This window comes from Drosophila elegans, unplaced genomic scaffold (genome assembly GCF_018152505.1).
Source record: "Drosophila elegans isolate 14027-0461.03 unplaced genomic scaffold, ASM1815250v1 contig_349, whole genome shotgun sequence".
Classification (NCBI taxonomy): Eukaryota; Metazoa; Arthropoda; class Insecta; order Diptera; family Drosophilidae; genus Drosophila; species Drosophila elegans.
In genome coordinates this window covers 1233872-1260544 of record NW_024545729.1, presented here as the reverse complement: position 1 = coordinate 1260544, position 26673 = coordinate 1233872, and the positions used below count along the sequence as shown (strand labels likewise).

At 37.7% G+C, this 26673-nt stretch overlaps 1 protein-coding gene across 4 annotated transcripts; it reads right to left on the bottom strand.

Moving 5' to 3' along the window:
• Window positions 1-340: 340 nt before the first annotated feature.
• On the bottom strand, window positions 341-26673 carry LOC108145319 (paired box protein Pax-6). 4 transcript variants are annotated; one of them, XM_041708641.1, is made up of 9 exons: window positions 26468-26673; window positions 21679-21858; window positions 18592-18757; window positions 14233-14413; window positions 12167-12914; window positions 6367-6540; window positions 3977-4252; window positions 1970-2330; window positions 341-1142 (listed from the first exon to the last, which is right to left on the bottom strand). In XM_041708641.1, exons 1-9 carry the CDS (start codon window positions 26574-26576, stop codon window positions 533-535), a joined length of 2805 nt encoding a protein of 934 aa, XP_041564575.1. In that variant the 5' UTR covers window positions 26577-26673; the 3' UTR covers window positions 341-532. The 4 variants fall into 4 exon arrangements, with proteins under 4 accessions (XP_041564575.1, XP_017126179.1, XP_041564576.1 ...); XM_017270690.2 differs by having other exon boundaries at window positions 341-1124; XM_041708642.1 differs by lacking the exon at window positions 21679-21858.

Here is a 26673-nt window from a genome sequence, read left to right as displayed (position 1 = left end):
TATGCTATGGTGACAGAAAAAAATTGAAAAATGTAAGGTTCCGAAGCAAAATGTATTCGAAAGCGCTCTTTGAACAAACTCCTTGTTGTTTTCCGTTATATCGTTTTCCTAAAATGTCCGCTTCAAATTAATATAAAACACCAAAGCTGCTGTCTCGCAGAATGCAATTGATGTGCCACAGCTGCTATCGGATGGTGGATGTGCTTTGTGAGAATCGGAGTTTCACATTTGCCAAAAATCCCAGCTGATTCCCACTGGTGGACTGTGACTGCGTGGGAAGAGGGTATAAGAGTGAAACATCATTTGTCAAAATTAAATCATTTAATTTACACCAATTATTCTACACTATAGATTGGATTTAATGGGCGGAACTATATAATTTACACATAAATATGCATTTTTCTACAACCTCTATTATTTTGTAAGAGATATGTAAATTCGATTTATTATGACCTCCTTTGGATAGAGGGCGAATTACACTTATGTAAATAGTCCGTAATGAAGTTTCCTCCTGCTGGCTCACGTTACGTTCCTAGACCCAAGGTGAATAGAAGCACGAGGCGAAGAACTGCTGTTTTCCTGGAGCCACGTGCGCCGCGGATCCGCCGGCGGCGGAGGGCGTCCCATTGTTGGCGGCCGTCGCATAGTTGTAGCTCATGTGTGCATATGAAGAGACGGCCGGCGAGATCGGGTCAGTCGCAAACACGGACCCGTGGCCCACTCCCAAGTGGTTCGAGTTGGAGCTGCAGGGCGAGGGGCATGGCTCCTGGGGCATGCTATTGTGGCCGCTGCTGCTGGCGGAAGCGGCGAAGTTTGATGCGGGCGCACTGCTCGACGGCAGCGGCGGCGGTGGCAGCGCGTAGGCGGAGAGCACCTCGTATCCCGACCCACTGCAGCTCGCTCCCAGGTTCACCGACTGCGCATTTCCTATGCCTCCTCCCGCAGGACTTCCTCCGTCACTCGCCACGATGTGGTGGTGGGGTGGAGCGATGGGCGGAGGTCGTAGGGTCATGTGGCACGGGTATAGAGAGGGAGGCGTGAGGTCGCCCTGTTGCGATATGGGTGAGGGCGGAGCCAGGGAACCCACGGATGAGTGGTTGAAGCTCGGAATGGGCGTAACCGTTCTGAAAGAAAGAGTTTGTCTATAGATTGTCAGCATTTAAAAGGGTATTACATTTTTCAACTTTTAAAAATATGAACTAAAAAGGATAGATTTACTTTAAATTGTCACAAGGTTACATAACAGATAAAGGTTTATACCCTTGCAGGGAGTATTATAAATGCACTCAGAAGTTTGTAACTCAGATGACATTTCTGACCCTGTAAACTATATACATATATTGTTCCTATGGGAGTTATATAGTCGTCCGATCCGTCTCGTTCCGACTTATATATTACCTGCAATAGAAAGACAACTTTTGGGAAAGTTTTATGCAGATAGCTTTAAAACCGAGAGACAATTTTGCATAGAAGCGGACGGACGGACGGAAAGTCGAACATGGCTTGACCTTCTTTTCTAGTGACTTCTACATAAAGTCTTGATCAAGCCTCTTTGTTTTTCTTTTTCGAACGCACCAAGAAAAACACTTTTTGCAGACACTTATTCCTGTGAGCTGTTGGTATTGAAAGACCGATTCGTTTTTTCTGTTGAGCCAAACACTTGGCTGACCGTTTTTTGCTAAATGTCGGTTATATACGTTCAAGCATCTGGGACAAAAAGCATATTAACACAGACTGCGGTTAGATTACATTATCTAGAAAAAGATTGGCAAAATGGCGCTACTCGTTGTTGCGATACACTATTTTTTTTACAACTAGCGCGGAGAAACCATCATATTTGTGGGAATATTCCATACCATTGGCCAACATTAGTAGAGAAATGTGTAAATTTTAAATTCAATCGCAGGGTTTCAGAATCTAATTGTGTAACTGTCTGGTTCGGTAAGTTCCAGGGAACAAATATGCTTACCCATAAGTATCGCTCATCGACAAGGCCGTGTGGTGCATGTTCGAGTACATCGCACCGAAGCCGCCGCCATTAAAGTTAAGTCGCGGTGAAATAGCAGGAACAAGTGCATGAGCATGGGCTTGGGTGTGGCCATTGCTCTGGTGGTGGTGCGTGCTTTGGTGACTGGGAACCCCCAGGGGACAAGAGGAGCAGGGTCTTCTGCAGTCTTCACTGTGTCGTCCGGCGTCCAAGTCAGAGGAGCACCCGGATCTAATGTGCTGGGTTGGCGTTGGGCTGCCGGTACTCTCAATGGCAGCACCAACCGCTGGGGCACCAGCACTGGTGGACAATGTGTTTGGCGAGGATAAGCCATTAATAGTATCTGAAAGGTAACCAAAACAGAAATACATTTTATAATTATAGTCAAACCCAATATGATAGCGTTTTGTACCCTGCAGAGAGTAATTTCAGTTTGCAACGCCTCTCCGACCCTATAAAGTATATATATTCTTGATCAGTATCACTAGGAGAGTCGATCTAGCCATGTCCGTCTGTCCGTCCGTCCGTTTCTACGCAAACTAGTCTCTCAGTTTAATCCAAAATATAGTAGTGGTTAGGTATTTTAGAATTACGGTTTGAATTTCATTAAAAATGGACGACTATATCAAATAGCTCCGATATTAAAATAAATAAATTTAACAAAAAACTAAACTTTTCTATTTTTTAAATTTTTTAATAAATTCCTTGCGAAATAGTAATAATTTGATAGTTAAGATTTACGATTTTAATTTAATTCAAATCGGCAAAGGAAGGATCGAATAATTGAGCTGAAAGTCATCATAGCTTTAATGTTTTTAAACATATACGCATATAAATCCGAATTTAAGTTTTTTCAAGAATAATTAAAGGGTAATAAACTTCTCAGAATCGGTTGGATTCTAGCCTTCAGCATTATGAAGAGATGGAGGCCAGTATTTTCTTGGGACTCGGTACTTTTTTCCCGTTTATATATGGTATGAAAAGGATTTAATCTTAGTTAATTTTAAAGAATTTTTGTTCTTATTATCGCTTCATTTTAGGGCTGGGCTCCCTCTGGACCCCTCAGCTAGTGGCATTAATGGTATCCTAGTTTAATGCATAAAATCGAAGAAGCATTTTGAAATTTTTGTAACTTTAGTCAGCCGCTTTCATTGGCTTACAAATTTAAATCTATGAAATCCTCCAGAGTTCAAGCCTTGATTTTTCGGTGCAGATGGACTAGAATTACCGGCTGAATGTTGAGGTCAATAACTTGTTAGATTCGTGAATGTTCCATCTTCAAGATTATTGTATTGGAATATGTATTTTTTAAGAATTAATTGTGGTCTCGGAACTTCAGTTTCTTCAATTTATTAAAACTTTGTTGAGCTCTAGCATCTATATTCGGATACCTATCCTTATGAAATGTATGGGAAAGTTGAAAATGATCCATTTCTCGGGAAATAAATCGGTTAAGCAGAACTGGAGATAAAACAAAAAAATAGGCATGAAAGCAACGATGTTCTTAAGACATCAAGGAATAAGTTGAAATTTTTTTTTGCACTTTAACTTATCACTTTTTATTTAAAAACAACTAATTCCGATGTTTGCGGGTCTGAATCCGTCAGCCAAATGCGTGGCGGAAAGTTTCCGTAAGTTTTCTCGAAAGCTAACAAAAATGAAGATAAAATTTTATTCCGTGCAAATCTTTCGAAAGTGAAAATTCGAACAGGGCCGATAAACTACAGATATTGGACCCAAGCTTCAGCGGTTTTGCTATCTTGCCTAAAAAAAACGTGACGAACGCCACCACCCTTTTTTGAATACGGTATTCGGTTAAAGTAGTTCAACCAAAAGGATTTTAACGCGTTTTACTAGGGATGTCTTTACTTTAATTTGATACTATACATATATATTGTAATAAAATATAGTTTATTTTATTTTTTATTTCATTGGTGGCTGGCGTAGTGTTGCCTTCTGAAACAGTACGGAAAACAGGATGGTACTTACTGACTGAGGGATTGGCCGTCGATCCGGACAGCAGGGAGGAACAAGCGCTCATGCTGTTGGGGCTATCTGTCAAGGAAGCAGTTGCTGACGTCGAGGAGGAGGTTCCACTGGCGCCAATGGAATTTGGTGTCCTTCGCTGGTTGCGCAGCTTTTCCTCACGGCGCCACTTTGCTCGGCGGTTGGAAAACCAAACCTGGATTCTCGCCTCTGGTAAGCCTATCTTACCAGCCAAGCGTTCGCGCGCAAAAACATCAGGATAGTGTGTTCGTTCAAACTCTAGAAGCAATGTTTAAGAATTTTGAAGCATTTAGAGTATGTTTAACAAGACAGGCAACAAACTTAGCGTAAGCAAAAATTCTCTTATTTAGATACGGGCGTCCAAGGGTTTGATATTTTCCATTGAACAAAATCTTGTTGGGCCTACGGGTGTATACGACTAGCCATGTTTTTTTTTACCAGAAGTTAAGATCTTGTTGATGTCACAGATATTACAAACTAAACTAAGAACTCAGTACCAATATTAATTGAGCATTACTTTATCCTATTGATGTATGATATTTCTCTTGACTATAGTCGAGATAAGAAAGAATACAGTGCAAACATTGGTTACAAAGTACTTGCTTCTAAAATTGAACTTTGTGGTAGATCACAGTACGGATATTGTCGACCTGCATAAAATATCTATACACAAGTTTGTTTCGCTAAAAACGTAATCTTTTAAAACGATGCCCAGGTTCTTAGGTGATGTTCAGGAAACTTTGGGCAACGATAGAGGGAAGATTTATAAGAGGAATGTCTTTAGTAATCAAAAAACTCAGGAACAGTACGCGTCATACAAAGTAGGTGTTTTAACGAGGTAAGAATAAAGACCTTGAACTCCAAGAATTTCTGATATCAAATTTTGTGTCGGTTATTATTTACTTAAACCAAAAAAATTAAATCAATTTCAGTTAGAAGTTTGCAACGCTATGAAGGAGACATTTTCGCATGCATAAAGTATATATATATATATATATATATATATATATTATATAATATATAATATAATATATAATATAATATAAGATATAATATAAAATTATATAATATAATATATATATATATATATATATATATATATACATATATATATAGCCATTTACGGAAACTAGTGTTTTAGTTTAAAAGCTTTCTACATAAAACTTTCCCGAAAGTTTTATTTGTGTATATATGTATATATGCCGGATCGAGCAGGATCGGACGACTTAATCACATTGCCCACAACGAAACATTTGAGAAAGATTATAACACTGCCGTTTTTCAATTTTATTTTCAAAATATTGTAATCGCTATAGACTTCATAATTGTGATTTTAATTTTATTATAATTATATATATATATATATATATATATATATATATATATATAATTATATAATTATATTATAATAAAATAACAACTTAATCAAAAAAACAATAACTTCACCGAATAAAGCTTCTCTGAGTGCTTATCGGATTAAAGTTGTTGTAAAGAATATTTACATTTTGCAATACCTGCAAGGGTATATAAACTTCGGCTGGCCGAAGTTCTCTTTCTTTCTTATTTATTATTATTCTGATTAATAGCGAACATTAATGTGACTGCATAAGAGTCAGAAACTTTAAAATTAATTCTGATTAATAGCGAACATTAATTTGACTGCATAAGAGTCTGAAACTTTAAAATTACTGTACTGCAATTCGACAATGAAACGATCTACCGCATCATTTAGAATCTATATAAACTCAGAGTGATTTAGCACTAAGTTACCTTAATGGGATTTAAGCCTTAATTTAACCATCGAATTTTTATAATGGATACAAATAGTTAAGCTTATAATTTTTAATTTTAGCCCGCATAGTTAATTGCTTTAAAAAAAACTGGCAAGAAAGGAGGAAAACTTCGGCAAGCCGAAGTTCACATACACTAGCAGCTGTTTAAATATCCTTTACAAAATCTAAATTTCTATTTATTCGCGTATTTGTTTAAAGACATTGAAGTTATGGTGATTTTCAGCTCATTTCCTATGGCAGCTAAACGTATTTTCGGATTTTAATAAAATTAAAAGCGTAACTCCATAGGATTTTTAAAATAAATTCATAAATTTTAATATTACACATTTTTTTTAATTTGTTTTTTTTTCGTATTTTGATTGATTTGGAATATATATACTTTATAGGGTCGGAGTTGTCTCCTTCACTGCGTTGCAAACTTTTGACTGAAATTATCTGCAAGGGTATACAAAGTAAAGATTTCATTCTTTATTGAAACTAAGGACTGTATTTTTTGAAAAAAATTTACCTTTGTATTTCTCGACTAAAGATTATCATATTTTTGGCAGGTTTTGTCAAACTTTCTCCATATTTTCTTACCTTTTTCCAAACTATCAATCTGGTCGTTAGTAAAAGATGTTCGATTGCGCTGCAACTTCCTCTTAAGTATTAGCCGAGCTTGATCATCCTCATTGTTTCCCAAATTTGAAGCCCCACCGTTGGAGTTTTCACCTTCACCGGAGCCAGTTTCATCGGACTGATGACCATCAAGTTCTGCAGAAAAGAGTAGCAAGAATAGCAAACGTGAATTTTTAAAATAAATATGAACGCTGTAGTGGGTTATTAATTTGTAAAGATCGATTTTGTTATGCCATGCGTGGATTCACATGAAGAAATTAGGGGAAAATTACTAATAATAATTGAAATTCAAGTGTTTTTATGAATGTTTAATTTTTGCAGTAGCGGCTAGGGTATACAAGCTTCGGCTTGCGAAGTTATCTTCTTTCTTGTTTTTTATTTAATTTAAGTAGCAAAAAAATAAGTAATTACTCCTGGGTTTTTATATATGTTTTTTAAGTCTAGAGCTCGTAAGGCAGTCGCTGAAGACATTTTTAACAATTTTTTAACAAACCTTATTTGTGCAACCAGAAAAATTGATGTTTTTTGCGCTTAGCTTATTAAAGTCCGATCTTTATTTGCGATTTTCAATTTTTGTTTACATAAGGCGGAAAAAAAAAACAAATTGACTGCCGCGCTAGCATTTTAGAAAATGTTAAGCCAACATAAGGAGATTTTAAATACTGGAAGTTGTCAACCTTTAACCTTTCAGAATTAGTTAGTTTCCTGTATGTATATTTTTCGTTACAGCAGTGTGAAGTGGATATTGACTCTATTTTTAACAAAAAATTGTCCGAAAACTATAGCGAATCTCTTTTTTTATAAAGTCTTAAAGAAAAGGGTTGAAATTACATCTCATATCAGTTCAAAGCACTTTGCCTAGAAGTATGCATCACCGATTATTTGGAGAGAAGGTACTAAGAAACCAACTATAAATATTATGCAATTTCAATAATTTTAATTTAAGTTTGAATAATTTTAATTTTATTGAACCCTCCTCGATGGCGTTCAGCTTAAAACTATGTGCTCTGTTTTTTTAATATCATTTTTTTACAACTGGGTATACATTTTCTAAACTATATGTCGAATTGTAATTTGCCCTGAGGGCGATATAACTTTTTTGTCTGTTTGAGATCAGAGGAACGGAAGTTACAGGGGTTTCTATCCTCCACTTTTGACCCTTTTATGAAAATGTTGCACTTACTCTTTATCTAAAAGCTTCTGATTGGAAGGAGATCAATTCGTGATTCCAATGCTTTGGTTTATTCATAACTCCGACGGAATTGTTGGAATTTTTGTACTATTCTTAAACTCCGTGTGTACAAGTTTTGTTTCTATAAGGAATTGATTTGAATGGGTAGATATTGGAGCAGCTGTTACATCCGCACTAGCGGCCTCATCAAAGGAGAACGCTAATCATTTGTGTGTCAGCCGCGGTCAGCTCGGGCCAAGGTGTGTTCCAGCACACACAGGCCATACCACGTTCGAGTGTAACTGACGTTGACTGTTAGTGGATGCGACAAGGCAAATAGACGCTGATAGCCCAGAGCGAGCCGCGGGACAGACCTTGTCCTGGGTCTCCGCCTCCGTCTCCGTCTCCGCAAAGCACATGTCACTGGCCGGCGAGTTGCAATGTTCTGACAGCGGCAACAACGCTACATTGACAGACGGCGTCAGATGCCGAGCAACAGAGATGAGAAAATGGGAAAATGAGTTAAATGAGGAAAACATGAGTGCAGACCAGCGGGACGGTGTCTGCGACGGGGTCTGGAAACTGGGAACGGCTCTAGTTCGAGCCGGGAGCCGGGCCTGGGCTCAGGGAGGGTGGTGTCAGTGGTGTCAGTGGTGTCAGTGGCGACAGTGTCACATTTAAATGCGTTAAACACAAACTTTGATAAGGTAGAAACTCCAGGAGGAGGATTTGAACACTGCTCTATAAATATGTATTTTTGTAATCTATTTATGCACCCCCTCATCTTTGCCACCGCATCGCATCGCATCGCATCGCACAAATCCAATACAACCCCAACCCGTCCAAATCCTGACCATGAACCCATCTCTAACCACAGCCACCCTCATGGTTTGTCGTTTAATGAAGTGTCATCGCCTGTAAAATGAGTCTGTAAATCGCATTAAAGCAAACTACACGGTTAGGGGTAAACCTGTCAACCACGGCAGTGGTAACGGCAGTGGTTGCCCCACAGCTATACTCGCTCGGAAAAGACGAAACTCCGGAGACCCAGAGACCCGGAGACCCGGAGGAGGAGTCGCGATACCACTGACAGTTCTAGCACACATGTTCCTGGTTAAGCCGAACTCGAGAATCAGTCCTGTTGTCGAAATTCGGCCTCTTTGATTCAGTCAATTTGCTCGTACCACATCGACAACATCGAACTTGAACTCCCGTTTTGTATGCCATTATTGGCTAAATAGACGAAAACCTATAGAAGTAATGTCGTAACGTTACGATTCTCCCCCAATAATAAGTATCTACTATGGGTAACAGTAGGCGTTTTGAAGCAAACATCCGATGAATGATAATTTCCAATTCCCTGGCTTCTATAGTTTCCGATAACTGGACGTTCATATGGACGGAAAGACCGACGGACAGACAAACAGACGAGTATGTATATGTAGATCGAATTGGCTTTGTCTTGTCTTGATCATAAATGTTATATACTTCAGGTCGGAAACGCTTCTTTCTACCTGTTACCTTCTTATCAATGAACGTAATACACCATTTTACTCCCCGAGAACCGGATATAACTGATTGTTCAGGGTAACAAAATTATTGCAGATACAATGTACAATGTAGCGGAAAAACGTCCTCAATGTGAAATGTACAAAATCTTAAAGACCTGGGAAGTTCGAGGCAATCCAAACCAAGTGTATTGCACTCGGTCACGTGCTTGCCGCATTTACGCACGACGCGTCAGCCTTTTTTTTTCGAGCTGCAGACTTTTGTAACTGATAAATAAGAAAATATCAGCGAACGTAAATTTGCAAATGCCAAGCTCGCTCGTGCGTACATAGAGTGAAACACAATGTCGTGGGCTCTGCTCTGATTGAAAATTGAAAATTCGCTTGCAATCGCAAATTAGGGTGCTACGGCTTTCAGATGTTTTAAGTTTTGTCTGAACTTGCTCTGAATGCACTTATAACTTAATGCAACACCAGTAAAATGAACCAAGGCAACGCATTGAATGCGTATATACTTGACGCTATATCGACATTCGACCAAAAACTAGTTGAAACCGTTCAATTTTCCGTTTCGGTTTAAAATTTAAAGTACCTAGTTTTGCTTAGTTTATCTTTTACAAGCTAAAAAGTTTATATACTCTTGCCGATCGTCTTTTTAGAGAAAGTATTATTATTTTAGTCAGAAGTTTGCAACGCAGTGAAGGAAACATTCCCGACCCTATATAGTATAGATATTCTTGATCAGCATCACTAGGAGAGTCGATCTAGCCATGTCCGTCTGTCCGTCCGTCTGTCCGTCCGTCTGTCCGTTCGTCTGTCCGTCCGTCTGTCCGTCCGTTTTTACGCAAACTAGTCTCTCAGTTTTAAAGCTATCTGAATAAAACTTTCCCAAAAGTTGTCTTTCTATTGCAGGTAGTATATAAGTCGGAACGAGACGGATCGGGCGACTATAGCATATAGCTCCCATAGGAACAATCGGAAAAATATAAAATATATAAAATATAAAATCGACGTATAGTAATGGTTAATTAATTCAGAATTTCGGTTTAAATTTCTTCAAAATCGGACGACTTTATCATATAGCTCCCATGGAAACAATAAAAATATATAAACAAATTTTTCTTATTAAAAGTAACTTTTTTATTTTGTAATTTTTTTTAAATTCTTTTTGACTTATTAATAATTTGAAAGTTCAGAATTACGCTTTTAATTTTATTAAAATCGGAAAACGATATCATATAGCTGCCATAGAAACTAGCGAATAATTGAACTGCATATCATCATTGTTTTAATGTTTTTAAACATATACGCAAGTAAATCATAATTTTAATGTTTTCAAGAATATTTAGTTTTTGCAATAGCTGCAAGGGTATATGAACTTCGGCTTGCCAAAGTTTCCTTCCTTTCTTGTTGAATATGCTCTCTGGCGAATTGAAGCCGCTTTTTAACATTTATAATGGACAGCAATGGTTTTTTTTGGGCAATGCGTCGTTTAAAGTGGTTTTTCTGGGCTTTTCACGTGGAATATTTTCCCAGGTTCCATGTTTCTTATAAAATGCACTGGCACTTCTTACTTTGCCACGCAAAAAATGTAAGGTCTTACAAATTTATAGAATACTTATGTTTATTTTCGTAATATTTGCTTTTTTCGGCCGGTTTTGAATTTTTATTTTAAGCCATAGCGGTCAAATTTATTTTGGGAAACGTATTTAATATTCAATATATTAGTTTAGAAAACAACTAGCACAACTTTCCCGAAAAAAACACAAGTTTGATGATTTTAGCTCAAGGTGGCTTGAGTATATGAGCAGAGCGCAATACTCGTTTTTGACATTTAGTCAATTTTTTGAGACCCCGGAATTCCCCGAATTCATTTTTTACTGCGATCAGCTGCTTAAATAACAGAGTTTCAAAATGTAAAAATTTCAGGACGAAATATATGTGTTCAAAAAAGTTACTAAGAAAAGTTTATGGTAGTGGCAGTGCACAGTGGTCGGTCAAAATTTAAATTAATTTAAATGTACCAATTACTAATATAATTGGTCTAGCTATTTGAATTTATTCATCTTTTTGTTTTGCTCTATCTGTCCTCTTCACGAATAGCATCGAAAGAGAGAGCATGATATTCAATGGGTATTTCAGCGTTAGCAACGTGCAAGGGAAGCTTTCCTTAAAAAATGTAAGCTTATAACAAGTTTTAGTGCAATGAAAGTGCTAATAATACAAATAAAGGTATTAACTTCCATTTTACAACAAAAACTTTATGTAGTGTGTGTTGTGTTTTGTGCAAATCAATATTGTATTTAGTACATAATTGTGAGCTTTCTTGGTTTGTCTTTTCTGAGTTTGTTTAGAGTTTTAGTTGTGATGGCATTCTTTGGTACAAACAAATCATTTTTTTTGTGTAATATTCTTAGCATTTTAAGAATATAAGAAGGTTAAGTCAAGTGCCGAAAGTTGCCGAACGTCTTGAAATTATGCGAAAAGGTAACCTAACCTCAATTTTTAAAAAAGACGTGCTTCTGCTGTTTGTTGTACATAGTTTGTTGCCGTTTTTGTGTTTATATTCTTTTCTTTAAAATAATAGCTTATTATTTCCTTAGGAGTGCCAGTTTTCACGTTTGCGTTCTGTTCTGTGTCGTATCAATGAAAGCTATATGATATAGTTCTCCGATTTCAATAGTATTAAAACCGAATCCCGGGAATATTAAACTATTACTAAATTTTAAAGAACTAAACAAAAAGTGTAAAAATCAGAAAGTTATAATTTTTTTTTCTTTTTTTTCCCCCGATTGTTCCTATGAAAGCTATAGGATATAGTTGTACGATCTGGCCAATTCTTGTCCTATGTATTTATAACATTTTCTACATTTTTGGTACAAGTTTCAAAGCGATAACCCCTCTAGAAGTAACATACTTATGGCCGCGGCTCTCATACAAAACGACCACTGTGCAGTGGCTCAAGTCTATGAGCACCACTGTAAGACGTCATTTAAGCTCTGTGTTTTTCCGAATTTACCGAAGTTGTGTGGTTGGGTCTACTTGGTGCGTGTACAGTAGGCACTCCAAATCAAGAACTCACCCTTTTTCAAGTGAAGGTCCTCCGAGGTCCCGGGGCAGCTCCTCAGGTGGCCGCCGCTGGCCAGACCTGCGCCGGCGACGTCGTTCGGCGGACTGAGGGGCTGGGCGAGCGGCGGATTCGACGCATACGCCGCCGAAGAGGCGATGCTGGGCGTCGCCGAGACGGGCAGCTCCCCGCCGCCCAGGGAGGCGGAGTACCAGGATCCGGGCGAGTAGTGGCGGGGCGGCCAGCTCTGCTGCTGCTGCTGGAGCACCTGCTGGCCGCCGTGCACCAGCTGGTTGAGTGGGTGGCCGTGACTGTGACCGTGACCGTGACCGAGACCGTGACTGTGGCTGTGACTGTGGCTGGAGTGGGACCCAAAGTGGCCGGGTGCCTGGCCCACCAGTGGGGCTGCTATCGAGGCGTCCAGCGAACCGGCCGCGTGCTGGGTGTTCAGGAGGCGGAGCTTCTCGTAGATCGACTCCTGCTCGCTGCCCTCGCCGGAGTTGCTCGCGCCGCCGCTCTCCGAGGAGTTCAGGGGCGTGGCAGTCTGCATGAGATCGGCGGAGGGGGAGGTCAGGGTCAGTGGGTGGGCGGTCCTGGGTCCGGTTGAGCCGCTGCCACTGGCTGCCACCTTGGCGCTGGATGTGGATCCACCCGTGGATGTGGATGTGCCCGTGCCCGTGCATGTGGCCGAGCTACTGGCTGCCGTGCTCTGCTGCTCCTTTTGGGCTGCCAGGTTTCGCAGGACGCGGTTAATGGACGATACCTGAAATGGAGATGGTGTGTTGCTTAGGTCTTCTTCTCGAACAGTTCCCAAGTTCGTCCAGTGCGCTAGTCTAGTTTTGGCAAGACATCTCCGATCGGCAATGGCTTTTGCCATCGAAAGGCGAAAAAACATGGCACTTTTGTTTGCTTTGGACTGCAATTTATTCAGTTTCTTATTGTATTAATGCCGAGCCTGCGCTTGACAACGCTTTTCAAACAAATTCAAAAAGAAAGGAAAGAAAATGAGAATAAAAGGAAGCAGAATCAGAATCAGAATCAGAAAAAAAGGAGAGGCAGAGGGAGAATAATCGGGCAAACATATAAATGAGCGAGTGAGCGAGGCAGAACAACAGGGGAAAGTGCAGTTGAGTGGAAAAATTAGGCAGAATGTCCTTTCCAGGGGGTATGCGAACAACACTGGAACTCATTTTTTAAAATGAGCTCCGTCTTTTGCCGAACCAGCCAGCGTATGCCTCTGCTGCAGTCTGGTGACCTCCTCATGGCCATTTTGCCCTCTTCCGGGACAACAAGTGCCGTCGCGAACCGAACATTTAGTAGTTGTCACTCGCCAACAGTGTCCTTTTAGTCGGACCCTCAGAAATGACGATGCACACTGTCCCGTCGAAATGGTCACCCCACTTCGGGCCCGAAAACGACACGAATCCGAATCCGAATCCAAATCCGAATCCGAATGCGAATGAGAATCCGAATCCGAATCCGATTGCCGATGTAAACGTGATTTGGCAGTTCCCCCTCGCACTGGCGCGTGAATTTCAACGCTTAACGGTTTGTGGTGGCGGCGGGCCGTATTTATTTAATATTGTATTTTTTCATACATTTTTCTAGCACTGATTTCCCTTTTAGTCGTTTAATGTGCATAAAAGATTTTCCCTTCCGTCTGAACGAGCACATTTTCCACACAACTGTCGATGGGGGAAGCACAAGGACAAGGACAAGGCAGGCAGAAAGGCAGGCAGAAAGGCAGGCAGGACAACGACATCGGCCATCGGCATGAGCATCGCTGTCACAATTCATTTGGCTCGCTTTTTTGGCATACTTAATAAATAATGTAAAAAAGAACGAAAGGAAAATGTTAATGCCTGAGAAAAGAAAATGGCTGCGCAGAGTTGTCACAAGCGAATCGATTTGGAGCTGATTGCCGAACACTTTTATCCGGGAGAGAAAAACTTTGGACAATCACAACGCAATTTTGCGATGAAAAAATAATATTATCTGCAGCTCCTTTCCAAATGAATGTTTTTTCCAATACTCCGTCTTAAAACACAGTTAAAATATCAGATGCAGTACGAGTCACTTACACTTGGAATATTATCGTTGGTACAAACGTTCTCCTGAAGTAATCTGTCCCTGATTTCCCACGCAAATATGCTCGGGCACTCGCGCTTGTATTGCGAAATTTTGCTAACCACTTCGGCTGTTGCCACACGTGGCTTCGATCCACCAATGGCACGAGGTCGTATGCTTCCAGTTTCGTAGTACCTGAAATAAAGCCATTATTACATGTTAAATATTGTACTTATATGTGGTTTCATGGTTCAAGTCTGACAAGAGAGGAGCAACACGCATGTACATTTTGTTAAATAAACAGCGGATTTAATAATTTAAGTCAAACAGGAAAGGAAGCAACTATTGGACAAATTAAAAATTCTCTAAAACGACTATATTTAGATCGTATGCGTACATGTCTAAAAACAGTAAGGCCAAGATGATTTTTCACTTAGTCAATCGATCGCTCTTGTCGCTAACAATTAAACATGTGAATGTGAAAGTTATAATTTTTCATTATGCCCTTGCAGAGGCTATTATAATTTCAACCAGAAGTTTGCTACGCAGTAAAGGAGACATTTCCGACCCTATATATATTCTATATATTCTTGATCAGCATCACTAGGATAGTCAATGTCCGTCTTTCCCTCCCTCCGTCTGTCCGTCCGTCCGCTTCTACGCAAACTAGTCTCTTAGTTTTTAAGCTATCTGCATGAAACTTTCCCAAAAGTTGTCTTTTTATTGCAGGTTGTACTGAAGTCGGAACGAGCCGGATCGGACGACTATAGTCTATAACTCCCATAGGAACAATCGGAAAATAAATTTAAAAAATTAGAACTTTGTGGTTTGTTAATTTTTTTTTGTAGTTCTTCGACATATTGTAATGGTTAAATAATTCAGAATTACGGTTTAAATTTCATCAAAATCGGACGACTATAGCATATAGCTCCCATAGGAACAATCGGAAAAATAAATGAAAAAATTATAACTTTGCTGTTTTTTAATTTTTTGTTTAGTCCTTCGACATTTAGTAATGGTTAAATATTTTCGATTTACGGTTTAAATTATATCAAAATCGGACGACTATAGCATATAGCTCCCATAGGAACAATCGGAAAAATAAATGAAAAAAATTATAACTTTTCTGTTTTTTAATTTTTTGTTCAGTTCTTCGACATATAGCAATGGTTAAATTTTTCAGAATTATGGTTTAGATTTTATCAAAATCGGACGTCTATATCATATAGCTCCCATAGAAATAATAAAAATATATAAAGTAACTATCAAATAATTGAGCTGCTAATCATCATAGCTTCAATGTTTTAAAACATATACGAAAGTAAATCATAATTTTAATGTTTTCAAAAATGTTAAATTCTTGCAATAGCTGCAAGGGTATATGAACTTCGGCTTGCCGAAGTTTGCTTTCTTTCTTGTTTTTTAATTTTTTTGTTAGTTCTTTGAGATATAGTAATGATTAAATGTTTCAGAATTACGGTTTAAATTTCATCAAAATCGGAGGACTATAGCATATAGTTCCCATAGGAACAATCGTATAGCTGCCATAGGAACTATCGAATAATTAAGCTGCAAATCATTATAGCTTCAATGTTTTTAAACATATACGCAAGTAAATCATAATTTTAATGTTTTCAAGAGTATTTAGTTTTTGAAACAGCTGCAAGGGTATATGAACTTCGGCTTGCCGAAGTTTACTTGCTTTCTGGTTTTCAAATTCTTTTGATATAATAGTAATTTGACTGTTCAGAGTTACGCTTTTAATTCTATTAAAATCGGAAAACGATATGGTATAGGTGTCATAAGAACTATCTTATCATTGAGCTGCAAATCATCATTGCTTCAATGCCTTTAAGAATATTCGCAAGTAAATTATAATTTTAATGTTTTCAATAATATTTAATTTTTGAAATAGCTGCAAGGGTATATGAGCTTCGGCTTGCCGAAGTTTGCTTCCTTTCTTGTTTTGTTCGAGTTCTTGAAATTGAAAAGATAAACAAAATCATCTTTATTACACAATATAGAGCTGGGGAAGGGTAATAAGTTTAGATTACTGACACAGTTTAAATAAGCCCGTGTCCTGTTAAAATACACATGGGGCGAGGTAACGTAAGTGTCCAAAATCCATTCAATGTATTGTAAGCATCAACAACTGATTTCTCAACAATACAAAATAAGCTTACTTCTTTGTCGCCTCAAAAAGCGACAAATGACCAAAGGCCTGGCAGCCTGACACAATATTATGGCCCAGTCTTCCCTGTTATTCCTAGATGGTGGAATTAATTTTCCTAACCGCACGTTTATGGCCGATATTTAACCCTTAGCCCTAAAGTCTGGGCGCGAAAAAATTTGCATTGACACATTGACATGGCGGCCATCGTAGTTTCTGTGAACCAGGGGCGTAGACGAAAGAGAAATGGGGGCTGGGACCTCTAAGCAAAGTCAACAGGTCAACCATCTTTGTTTAAGCTTTGAGGAGCCGCAGCTGTTCAGATCAGCTGTTATCGGAATGATGATGGTGAAAGTTCTCCGCGGAAGTCGGAGTTTGACACTTTTCAAAAATTACAATGGCTTGTCAGGGTTGCACCGGTAAGACATCGGCTAACTATCGCAAAATTTAGTCCCTCAAATATCAACTTCGGACAAACTGGGAACTTTTTGGAACCGCAAAGCCACCTTCAACAGATGGTGGACGGTGGATTCGTCTCTGTGGAAAGGGGCTATTAATTTAGTAGTAATTTGTATACAGATTATATTTAAGTGATTAGTTAAAAGTTCAGATAACCATTTGATCACTAATCCATAGCATTTAATAAATGCTATTTACTATAAATGTCGTCGACATTTTTCTTCTATTCATATATGGATAATATGGATAATCAAACTTTTTTTTATTTATTTTCGTTATTTACCACTATAGCAAATGTATTTTGAAAGCAAACACATTTGAAAACGTCATTTAAAAAGTATAAGAATGGTCTTTTTTAACAAAATATGCTTGAAAAGCATTTTTAAAGCATTTTTTTTAAATCGGTAATAAAACTAAAAAAAAGTTGTTTGGACCTGACTTGTTCATGGTTCTCGAGTGCCGTGAGAGAAATTCCGACTCCAGGGAAAAAAGCTCTCTAACACATCAAAGGATGCCTCAATTTGTGTCACAAATTTCGATTTCAATAGATTGGGTTTTTAGCAAAAATCGCCACTGATGAGACGATAATGGTGGTGCCCTTAAGTGTTCCTAAAAGGCTTTTGTTTGCTTAGCTAGCAAACATGTGATATACCATTTTCACGTGGAGCGGAACTGCCAATTAGTGGATCCAGGACTGAAACCCCTGTCAGGCATTAAATGCAGCGGAAGGTGTTTAAAATTCTGTTGCCTAATTGGACATGTTGAGGTATTTTTACTTATAAGCTTCTACATAAACAAACAGTTTTCTCCTTACGAAGCAGAATACCATAAATAACTAAACTCTTATGTTGATGTGTTGATCCTGATAACACGCCAAGGACGGGAGCAAACGTATTCTGCCAGAAACTTATCTAAGCCAGGCTAAGAATGGACAAAATTGATGTAGAGCTTACTCTAAGAGGCATTTCTCTTTATGATCGACTAAATTACAGCCGTATTCAGAAGCCAGATCAGGAGAAGGGAAGGCAGTTTGCAGCTGAGTGGGCTAGTTTAATACAATATATTCTATGCTTGCGGTTCAAATAAGTTACAGATGCTGAGGAGGTCAATCTGCTTTAACGACAAGACTATCTGGTCTTTAACTTTTTTGGACGGTTGCCTGGCTTCGACAAACTTTTTGTAGTTACAGCTCCCGATAACAGGAGTGAACAAACTTTTGCAACGTGAGATTTCTATACACTAGCAGCTGTAAAAAGTTAAATATTTTATAAAACGAATATATCGCTTTTTTTCCAATTAAAAATTGGAATTGCTTTAAGACGATCTTATGGTTTCTTCATTTTTTTAATAACTACATTTTAATTTTGTCATTTCCAGGAAAAAGTTAAAGACACAGTCAAATTTTGATAAACGATTAAATTAGAGTCCATTCCTTAATGTTGCATTAAGATATAGGACTTTGAAATAGAAAACACACCAACTATTTGTCTGAGCAACATTTTGTTAATTTTGAGTTTAATTGTTATGGCTTCAGTGGATGCTTTTGGACCAAACAAAATATGCTTAAAAACAATGTAGCTATGATGATTGTCAGTAGAAGCTATATTCCTATGGAAGCTATATATGATGTCGTTTTCCGATTTTAATAAACATAAATCCTCGATTGCGGTGCGGCACCGTAGGACAATTTGCCAACTTTGTGGTCTTAAAAATAAAATTATGATAGTGAGAAATGTGATCCTACCTGCCGAGAATTTTGCTCACACATCCGTTGGAAACTTGCAGAATTCGAGAAATATCACATGGCCGTGCTCCAGAGTGGGCCAGCTCGACAATTTTCTGTCGTGTTGAGTCCGGCAGGGGTCTGCCACCGACGAAAACGCCGCCCAACTGGTTTACTCCACTGTGACCTGCAAAATACAATGAGAATAGAGCAAGGAAGCGCACGCTGTTTACGATTGTACTATTTTGAATTATATCATAGAAGTTATAGTTCCCAGGCTCGGTTTATCGGTTTATTGCCACAACTTATCGGCCTCATCGCTGCTCGACTGTGTCTGCCGTCGATGTACACTTCCAAACACACAAGCTTTCGGCAATGAGGCGGATAATTCGGTTTGTCACGCTTTTAAAGACGTCAAAATACATTCATGCATTCATGCATTCATACATTCGGCGACCCAATTCGAGATTCGAGATGGACATGTTGAAGGGACGAACCCCATTTGATAACTTTTTCTGCGTCTTTAAGCCGGGACTAAGCATCTCAATTTGAGTACGCCGGCCAAATTGGGCCTTGTTTAGTCTGAACAATTTGGTATTTGCAAAATTGTCACAAACATGTTGCGACCATGCTACACTCAAAACCACCACCATTCAATAGATATTTTTAACTTGTTTTTTGTTGCTTGATTTATATATTTATATTTAAGACTTGCAATTTCAAAATAAAAGGTTTACCATTTAAGACCCAACTTTAAAACAGTAACTAATAATAATGAATTAAAAGAAGAATACATTTTGTCAGAAAATCGTATACAATTTCTCCGCTTTAAAATGAAAAGAAAACGTTTTCTGTGTGTATTTATCTGAAGCACGAAGAAGAGCAGAGGGAAAAAGCCAAAAGGCATAAAAAGGGCACTCTCGGTGTTCAGGTCAAGCATGAGAATGGAAGGGTTTTATATAAATTTCCGAGTATTGGGACTTATTGAAATAAAATCCCAAAATCTTCGTATCAATTTACTGCTTTATTGGTAAAGAAGTCAGCGAGGCAAAAGCAATACCTAGATACACGCATAACAGATTCAGCTCCTGACAAAGGGCTAATCCGGGTGACTTTTCTGTTTTCAGAATCGCTTCGGAATGCCTCTGATGATAGCTGAGCGTTTTTTATCTTCAATTAGATTGATATGTCTCCTCAGAGAACCTTTAGATTAATAGAGTGCATCCTAAACGCCACATTACATTTGTCAGACAGTCAAGTCGAGCTACCCAGATATCCAAATATCCAAATATCCAAATATCCAAATACAGATCCATCCCGGGAGGCAACTGTTTAGCATTTGCAGGCACTTCGAAATGGAATTGCATGTCGAAAATTCGATTTGCCAATGTTACGGGCACGGGCACACAATTTCCCAAAAACATCTTGCCGGTGGGATTAATAATGTAATTGCAGCACAAATCTGTCGGCGAGCAAAACAATGGCTTAGCCATAGGGTACTGGAGCTGGACCCTCTAAGGGACTGGTCCGTCCATTCAGGGGCAGGACAGACTTTCCCTCGTCTCTAAAACGGGGTGGGTCAACAAAGACTGGGTACTGGGTACTGGGTACTGGATACTGGGTAGAATGCTGGTTCCCGGCAGCCGCTAAAGAGGCTCATTTGGCATTTTAGAGTGCATTGTGTGTGTTTGTATTTACTCGACTTCGGCTTTCAGTGCCAATAATTGTTTCCATTTGTAACGACATGACACGAAACGGTCGTCAACAACGAACAGTGAACAACGACAGTGAACAACGAACACACACTTCAAGATCATTAAAGGTGGAAAATTATTGTGTTGATTCACGAGCACAACAATAGATTGACCTGGCAGAGAGTACTTAACAGCTCGACTGTGTGGGGATGAGTATGTGATTGGAAATGGGATTTGAGGGATGCCGATGCCGATGCCGATGCCTATAACCTACTCCGCAAATCGTGAAATATTGTTCGGCTCATCGCCGTCTTGAAAGTCTATGCCGATTGCGATTGTCCCCGATGATCAGCTCTTCCCATTGTGCGACTATAATTGGCAGCATGTGCGAGATTTCGAGTCAGCCACTGAACAATGCCCTGCTGATCCCATTGAGCCGTATGCTTTGGGTTTACCCAGGCATTGAGCTGTTTTAACGCCAATAACGAATTTTCATGACACATATTTGGCAAGGGACAACAGTTATGAAATGTCTCTATTTTTTGGGTTCGTGGCAGCAGATCTTTTGAGTCCTGACACGACAAATCGTTTTCGGCTGTGAAAAACTAGCATGTTCAAGGCAATTGTATGTTTGTTTCTGGTACTCTTTAAACTTAAGGTTGGCTGAAATCAAAAGAAAATCACATTTACTCCTCAATAAAGTATATATGTTCAAATCTGTCTGGGGGAAAAAAAGGTCATCAAATTTTGCATAGCTGAAATTGTGTATAGCGTGATTTGAAAGTAAATAAGTGCATCTCGAAAATAACGAAAATACCGAAAGTATTAAAAAATGAGTATTAATTCAATACTAAATATAATTTTTAGTTTATTGAGTCTTAAGCTGTAGTGTACGTCTCAAAACCAATAGTTTAACACTCATGTAACAACACTAAAGTTTTTATGACATTGACTACAATTGAGGCATAGCTCTCTAAATCAATAATTACAAATAAATCTTGGTATATTGACGTATCTTTTATATGTACATTTAATTGATTCATAAATATGCCTGGCTGATAGCTCTGAATTGAATAGTTCCCGAGATCCTCGACCTACGAGCATTGCATGTAGACCATGTAAAAGCTATGTTCCTAAGTGGAAGTATCCTACGGATTTGAATGCAAAATATTTCGACAACGCAACTAAACAAAATACATCTTTTAAATCATTTTCGTTTTACCAGTGGGTCAAAGTGTAATGTGCAAGTTTGGCAAAAAACGAACGCTGGCTCTAACTACTTCGGTGTAGGTTGGTGGATAGATAGTGGGGAAATCGTTTCGGAATTGGCTGTGATGGGGAGACGGAGGGGCTATCTGAAAACGGGGTAAGTGAAAAGGGTGGCTTTGCTTTGGCTTTACTCTGTAAGACGTACATTCATCATCAGTCAAATGGTAGTAGGTCGTGGCGAAGTACGACGATGTCGAATGTGGCTGTGACGCTGGGCCGGCTTCCACGGCTTCCATTGTAGGGGAAGGCTTTCCGGCAATACCGCCTAGTCCGCTACCACCAGCGGTACCCAAACAGGGTAAATTTCTCATTGCAATCACATTGTCTATAAGAAAAGAGCAGAGCAAAGGGGTAAGATTTGTATCAAGTAGTCACTTTCAGCGTAGTTTTTCTTGTATTTGTATTTTGTATTTTGTTAGTAGCATAGACTTATAAGGACTTCAGAAATGCCTGAATACTTTACTAAGCATTACGGATATATTTATGGAAACGTCGTTAATTGTTTAACAAACTCTATACTGTGGACTTAAAATGACTCTAGCCCTAAAACCAAATAAAATCGCAGAACTATGTATATCCAACAATTTATTTGAGAGTCCAAAGGGCGTCTATCCACTTGTTACATCTCGTTATATCCTTTATGAGGATTTTACAGGTTTAGGTGTAAAGCACTTAAATGTTTAAATGTTCTTAATCTGTCAGTTCAAACTTTGGACAGCTTAGATTCAAGGCTTTCTGCATAAAATTTTCAGTATAGGCATAGACTTTTTGTCGCGGCATTGTTAGAATATATTTATAGAAAATATACCTACACATCACATAATTTAATAACAAAGCCAATCCATTTTGGTGATTGTCCTACCTCGACAGACACTATAGTCGAGTTCCGCAATTACTAGATACCAACAGAAAAATAAACTTGCGCTGCGTAAGAACTACCAAGTCTACCAAATCTATTGCCTTTATAGTTTCCGAGTTCTCGACGTTCAAACGGAGTTAAGGACGGACAGACAGACGGAAATAGCTATTGATCCTGATCAAGAACATAAATATATATACTTTATAGGTTTTGGGAACGTGTCTTTCTAACTGTTCCACAATTTGAAACAAATATAACATAACCTTTTACACTACAACTGAAAGGCATAACTATGAAAAGTAAAAAAATTAAAACGGCAACGGGAAATCTTCAATTTTGTTACATTTTTAATGTATTTTTCTAACCGTTTTAAGCGACTATATCTATGCGTATTAATTTATAAACAACGATCTTATTTATTTTTATCATCCCATTTCTCATTTTACAGGTATATTGTATTGCCGTCCGATACGTTAGAAAGAAGACTGTTGGGAAAAATTTATCCAGACAGTTTGAAAACAACACACGAACACAAATTTAAACTTTTTTTTTAAGTAAATGGGTGCTCTTGAGTAAAAGTCCCTTACAAACTTATGTGTTCTCAGCTAAGGGTTCCGCGGTATACCTAAGAACACGAAAATTTAATGTTTCACGACATTTTTGATTGTGTAGCTCTTATAATAAGAGATAGCTACATGTTTTTTTAGCTGATAAACACTCTTAACAATAAGAAAAATAAGTTACCAGACGTCAAAGTTAAAATTTTAAAGCATCTCTAAAAAATATATCTTCAACGGAATCAACAATTTCTCTTGGAATCTACAGTCCTCTGCGTGTTAAAATTTGGGTTTAAACAGTATTTATTACTATACTTAGTTAGATTTTTTATAGCATTAAAGCAAACATTTTTGGGTTTATCTACAACTATTTTATCTCCAATTTTAAGAAAGTCATTGAACCCCTTAACTTATCTGATGCTTTTTAAGCCTAGAGACGTCGAAAGACACGTTTAAAAGTTATTCAAAAATACCTTTTTCTTATATTTCCAAATGCTAAATTTTGAGCCTCTGTTTATCGTTTTCAAAAAATGTTTGGAACCTCGAATAATTTTTGATGTGTTGGGCCGGTTGTTTCAAATCAGCTCGAAAAACTAAATTTTTTACACCCATGGCATCTAGTAAAGCTACAGACAAGTGCTATATGTCGTTAAAAAGGTGTTGTGCAATGCTAATCATGCTGCCATAACATAGTTGGTTCAAAAACAAATGTTTTGAAATTATAACAAAAACTTTGCCTTACAATTTCTTTTTGACTTTTTAATATAGCCCTTGAGATTCCTCAACTTTTGTTATACAGAACATGGCGACTTCGAAAGTTATTTATCAACAATACGGCAACTTTTCCCAGTTCAGGGCTGTCTTCCGTATGCACCACCAATTTGGCTACGAAAATATTTAACTTTTTAAAAGTCAAATTTTAAAAATGTTATTAAATTTAACAAAATTACATGAAGTAGTGTACTATGCAAAAAAGTGAGCAAGACATAAGCAAATATCTTTTAAAAAAACATAGTAATGAACACTTTAAGAACACATTACAACTTCGCTACTTATATATTTTTTTAAATATTCTTCAAGCTAAAGTAATAGTCAAATATTTCAGAACTACGGGTTTTGTTTTTTAATAGAAAAAAAATAGAATAATAGAAAAAAAACAAATAAAAAAATTATAACTTGCAACAGAAAACATAAATTGCCAATTACTTTTAAAATTAAAGCTCGAAAATTGTTTGTGCCTAAAAACGCTTCCTTCTACCTGTTATATACTTTCAACGAATACAATAACGCTTTTATAGGGTTTGTAGGACATCGATAGTGCGCACTACCGATAGTTTTGGATACCGATGGTGACCACTATCGATACTATCGATAGTATCGAAAATTGTTTTGCCTTTTAACAAAATTGAACGAAATATCAATAAAAACAATTTAAAATTCGCTGATTAACAAAGTAAATTATCACGAATTCATATTTACATAAACTTTAAAACGGTATTCTCATATAACGCTTCGCTTTATTTTAAAATTCTTAGCCTACTTTGATACTCCTCGAACTTTTCGAAAATGCTGTGTGTCCTGGAAGTTGAAAATTCTAGTTCCTAGCAATATACCGTAATATACTACTAATATTCTTTAAGTACCATAAATAACATTTATTTTTCTAAACCGATCGTATCGATAGTATCGATAGTGCTATCGATTGTTTTACCAAATTATAACTTCGCTGTTTGCAATAGATTTGAATATTTTAAATTTTATAAAAATTTGGCAACGATATCATAAAAGCATAAAAATCAGAATACTGTTGTTTTAAAAATATTTATTTTTGGAGCAGCTGCAAGGCTTTATGCGTTTCGTCTTGCCGAAGTTTGCTTCCTTTCTTTTTAGCTAAGCTCCTATAACGTAGTTTGTTAAAATAAAATTAGTCAGTTTCTACGCAAACTACTCACTCAGTGTTAAAGCTATCTGCAAAGTTATAAGTATTTTGCATTTCGCGATTGTTCCTAAGGCAGCTATTTTATATAGTCTCCCGATCCGACTTATATACTAGATAGAAAAACAACTTTTGGGATTGTTTTATGCTGACAAACGGATGGACAGACGGGCAGAAGGACAGATCGACTTTCCGAGTGATGCTGATCAAGAATATATATAATTTTTGGGGTCGGAAATGTCTCCTGAAACAAAACTTCATTTTGCAGTCTATCATTTACTAAAATCATTTATTGAATAATATTAAATGACTATTAGATTCTCGTTACTCAGGTAACGAATATCAAAGTCAAAACGCCTCTAGAAAATAGTCCTTCTTTTTATCGAAATTTTCTGTTATATATCTGTTATTTGCACGTCATATTCCAAATCACTAGCTTTAATAGTTTTGATTCTCAGCGTTTATACGGATGGACGGACAAAAAGATCGACTCTACGTTTGAACCTGAACCAAACTATGTTTACTTTATGGGGTCGAAAACACATCCATTACATACTTTTGAACGAAAGGTTTATTTAAATCAATATCGTTAATATAATTTGCAGCTGTTGCAAAAATGAAGTAATCCTTACCACAACTATATTTTGATTTGTAATTATATATGCTTAGAATCAGTGAGGCAATAATGATTTTCTGCTGAAATAATCGATCGTTTATATGGCAGATATATAATATAGTCTTCCAATGTTAATAAATTTCAAAAATTACTTCTGAAATATTAATCCATTGCAATGTCAAAAGTTTGCAAAGCAGTGAGAGGCATATATAAAATGTTGAATGGAAAATCGTGACGAAATTCAACAAACAACATTTTAAAAATCAAAATTTATGACGAAAAAGGACAAATACGCCTATTTAAAGTTTCCTCGTTTGGCAAGCAGCATGGAAATGTAATTTTATAGGATGCTGAAATACTTTGTTGCAGTGTGCTGAATAAATAATTTAAAGAAAAGTAGTTGCGCAGAATTACCGACTTAAGAAAAGTGTTGCAAATCATAACACGTTCAGTTTGAAAAAAAATAAGGTAAATTGATATGATCGGAAATGAGACATGTCTTTAAAAGACCAACTTAAATGGCTTTTCTGACCGTAATTGACCAAAGCAATGCAATCGGCTTCAGGTTTGAAATTTTAGCCTTTTAATCTGGAGCTGGGAAGTCGAACAATTAAAAACATAGATTTATGTATCCCTATCAAATCGTACATTTACCTCAAGCTATTAACGAGTACACTTAATTATTGGACAAATATGATCTCGGTAGTCAAAACCAAATATCGCGAACCCTTTTTGAAAATAAAGCTATCTGGTAATCAATGCGCATCACAATAAAATAAGTTTATCTTTAGCAGAATGTTTCAATTTCCTAAAAATTACCATCTTTCGAACATGATAGTTTTGTTCAAAAAATAATATTCCTTCTTGTAGCGCCACTTAATCGTCGGGTGGGAGCTATTGAAATCTTTCGCAAAGCTCGAACTATACATACAGATCTTGCAAAGACGAGCGAAAGTGGACGCTTACCCTTGTGAGCCATGTCCTCCAAGGACGGTAGACGCTCTATTAAGCTTCCCGCTGACCAAGGGGGCACTACGGTGCCTATGGCCGCCGGAGTTGGTTGCAGCGTGAACATGACTGCGTTCCCGGGCGCAGCGGATGAGTTGCGGAGGACTCCGCGATCGCCGTGGTATCTGCGGTCGACTATATCGATTTAGATTTCCGAACCGGCA

What these genes read in the sequence shown, in the direction of transcription:
- LOC108145319 (XM_041708641.1), bottom strand. Translation starts at nt 26,576, where the DNA reads ATGTTCACGCTGCAACCAACTCCGGCGGCCATAGGCACCGTAGTGCCC. An exon ending in CCAACGATAATATTCCAAGT is followed by an intron (nt 12,915 to 14,232) that starts GTAAGTGACTCG and finishes TCTCCATTTCAG; the next exon opens with GTATCGTCCATTAACCGCGT. An exon ending in GGACCTTCACTTGAAAAAGG is followed by an intron (nt 6,541 to 12,166) that starts GTGAGTTCTTGA and finishes TCTTTTCTGCAG; the next exon opens with AACTTGATGGTCATCAGTCC.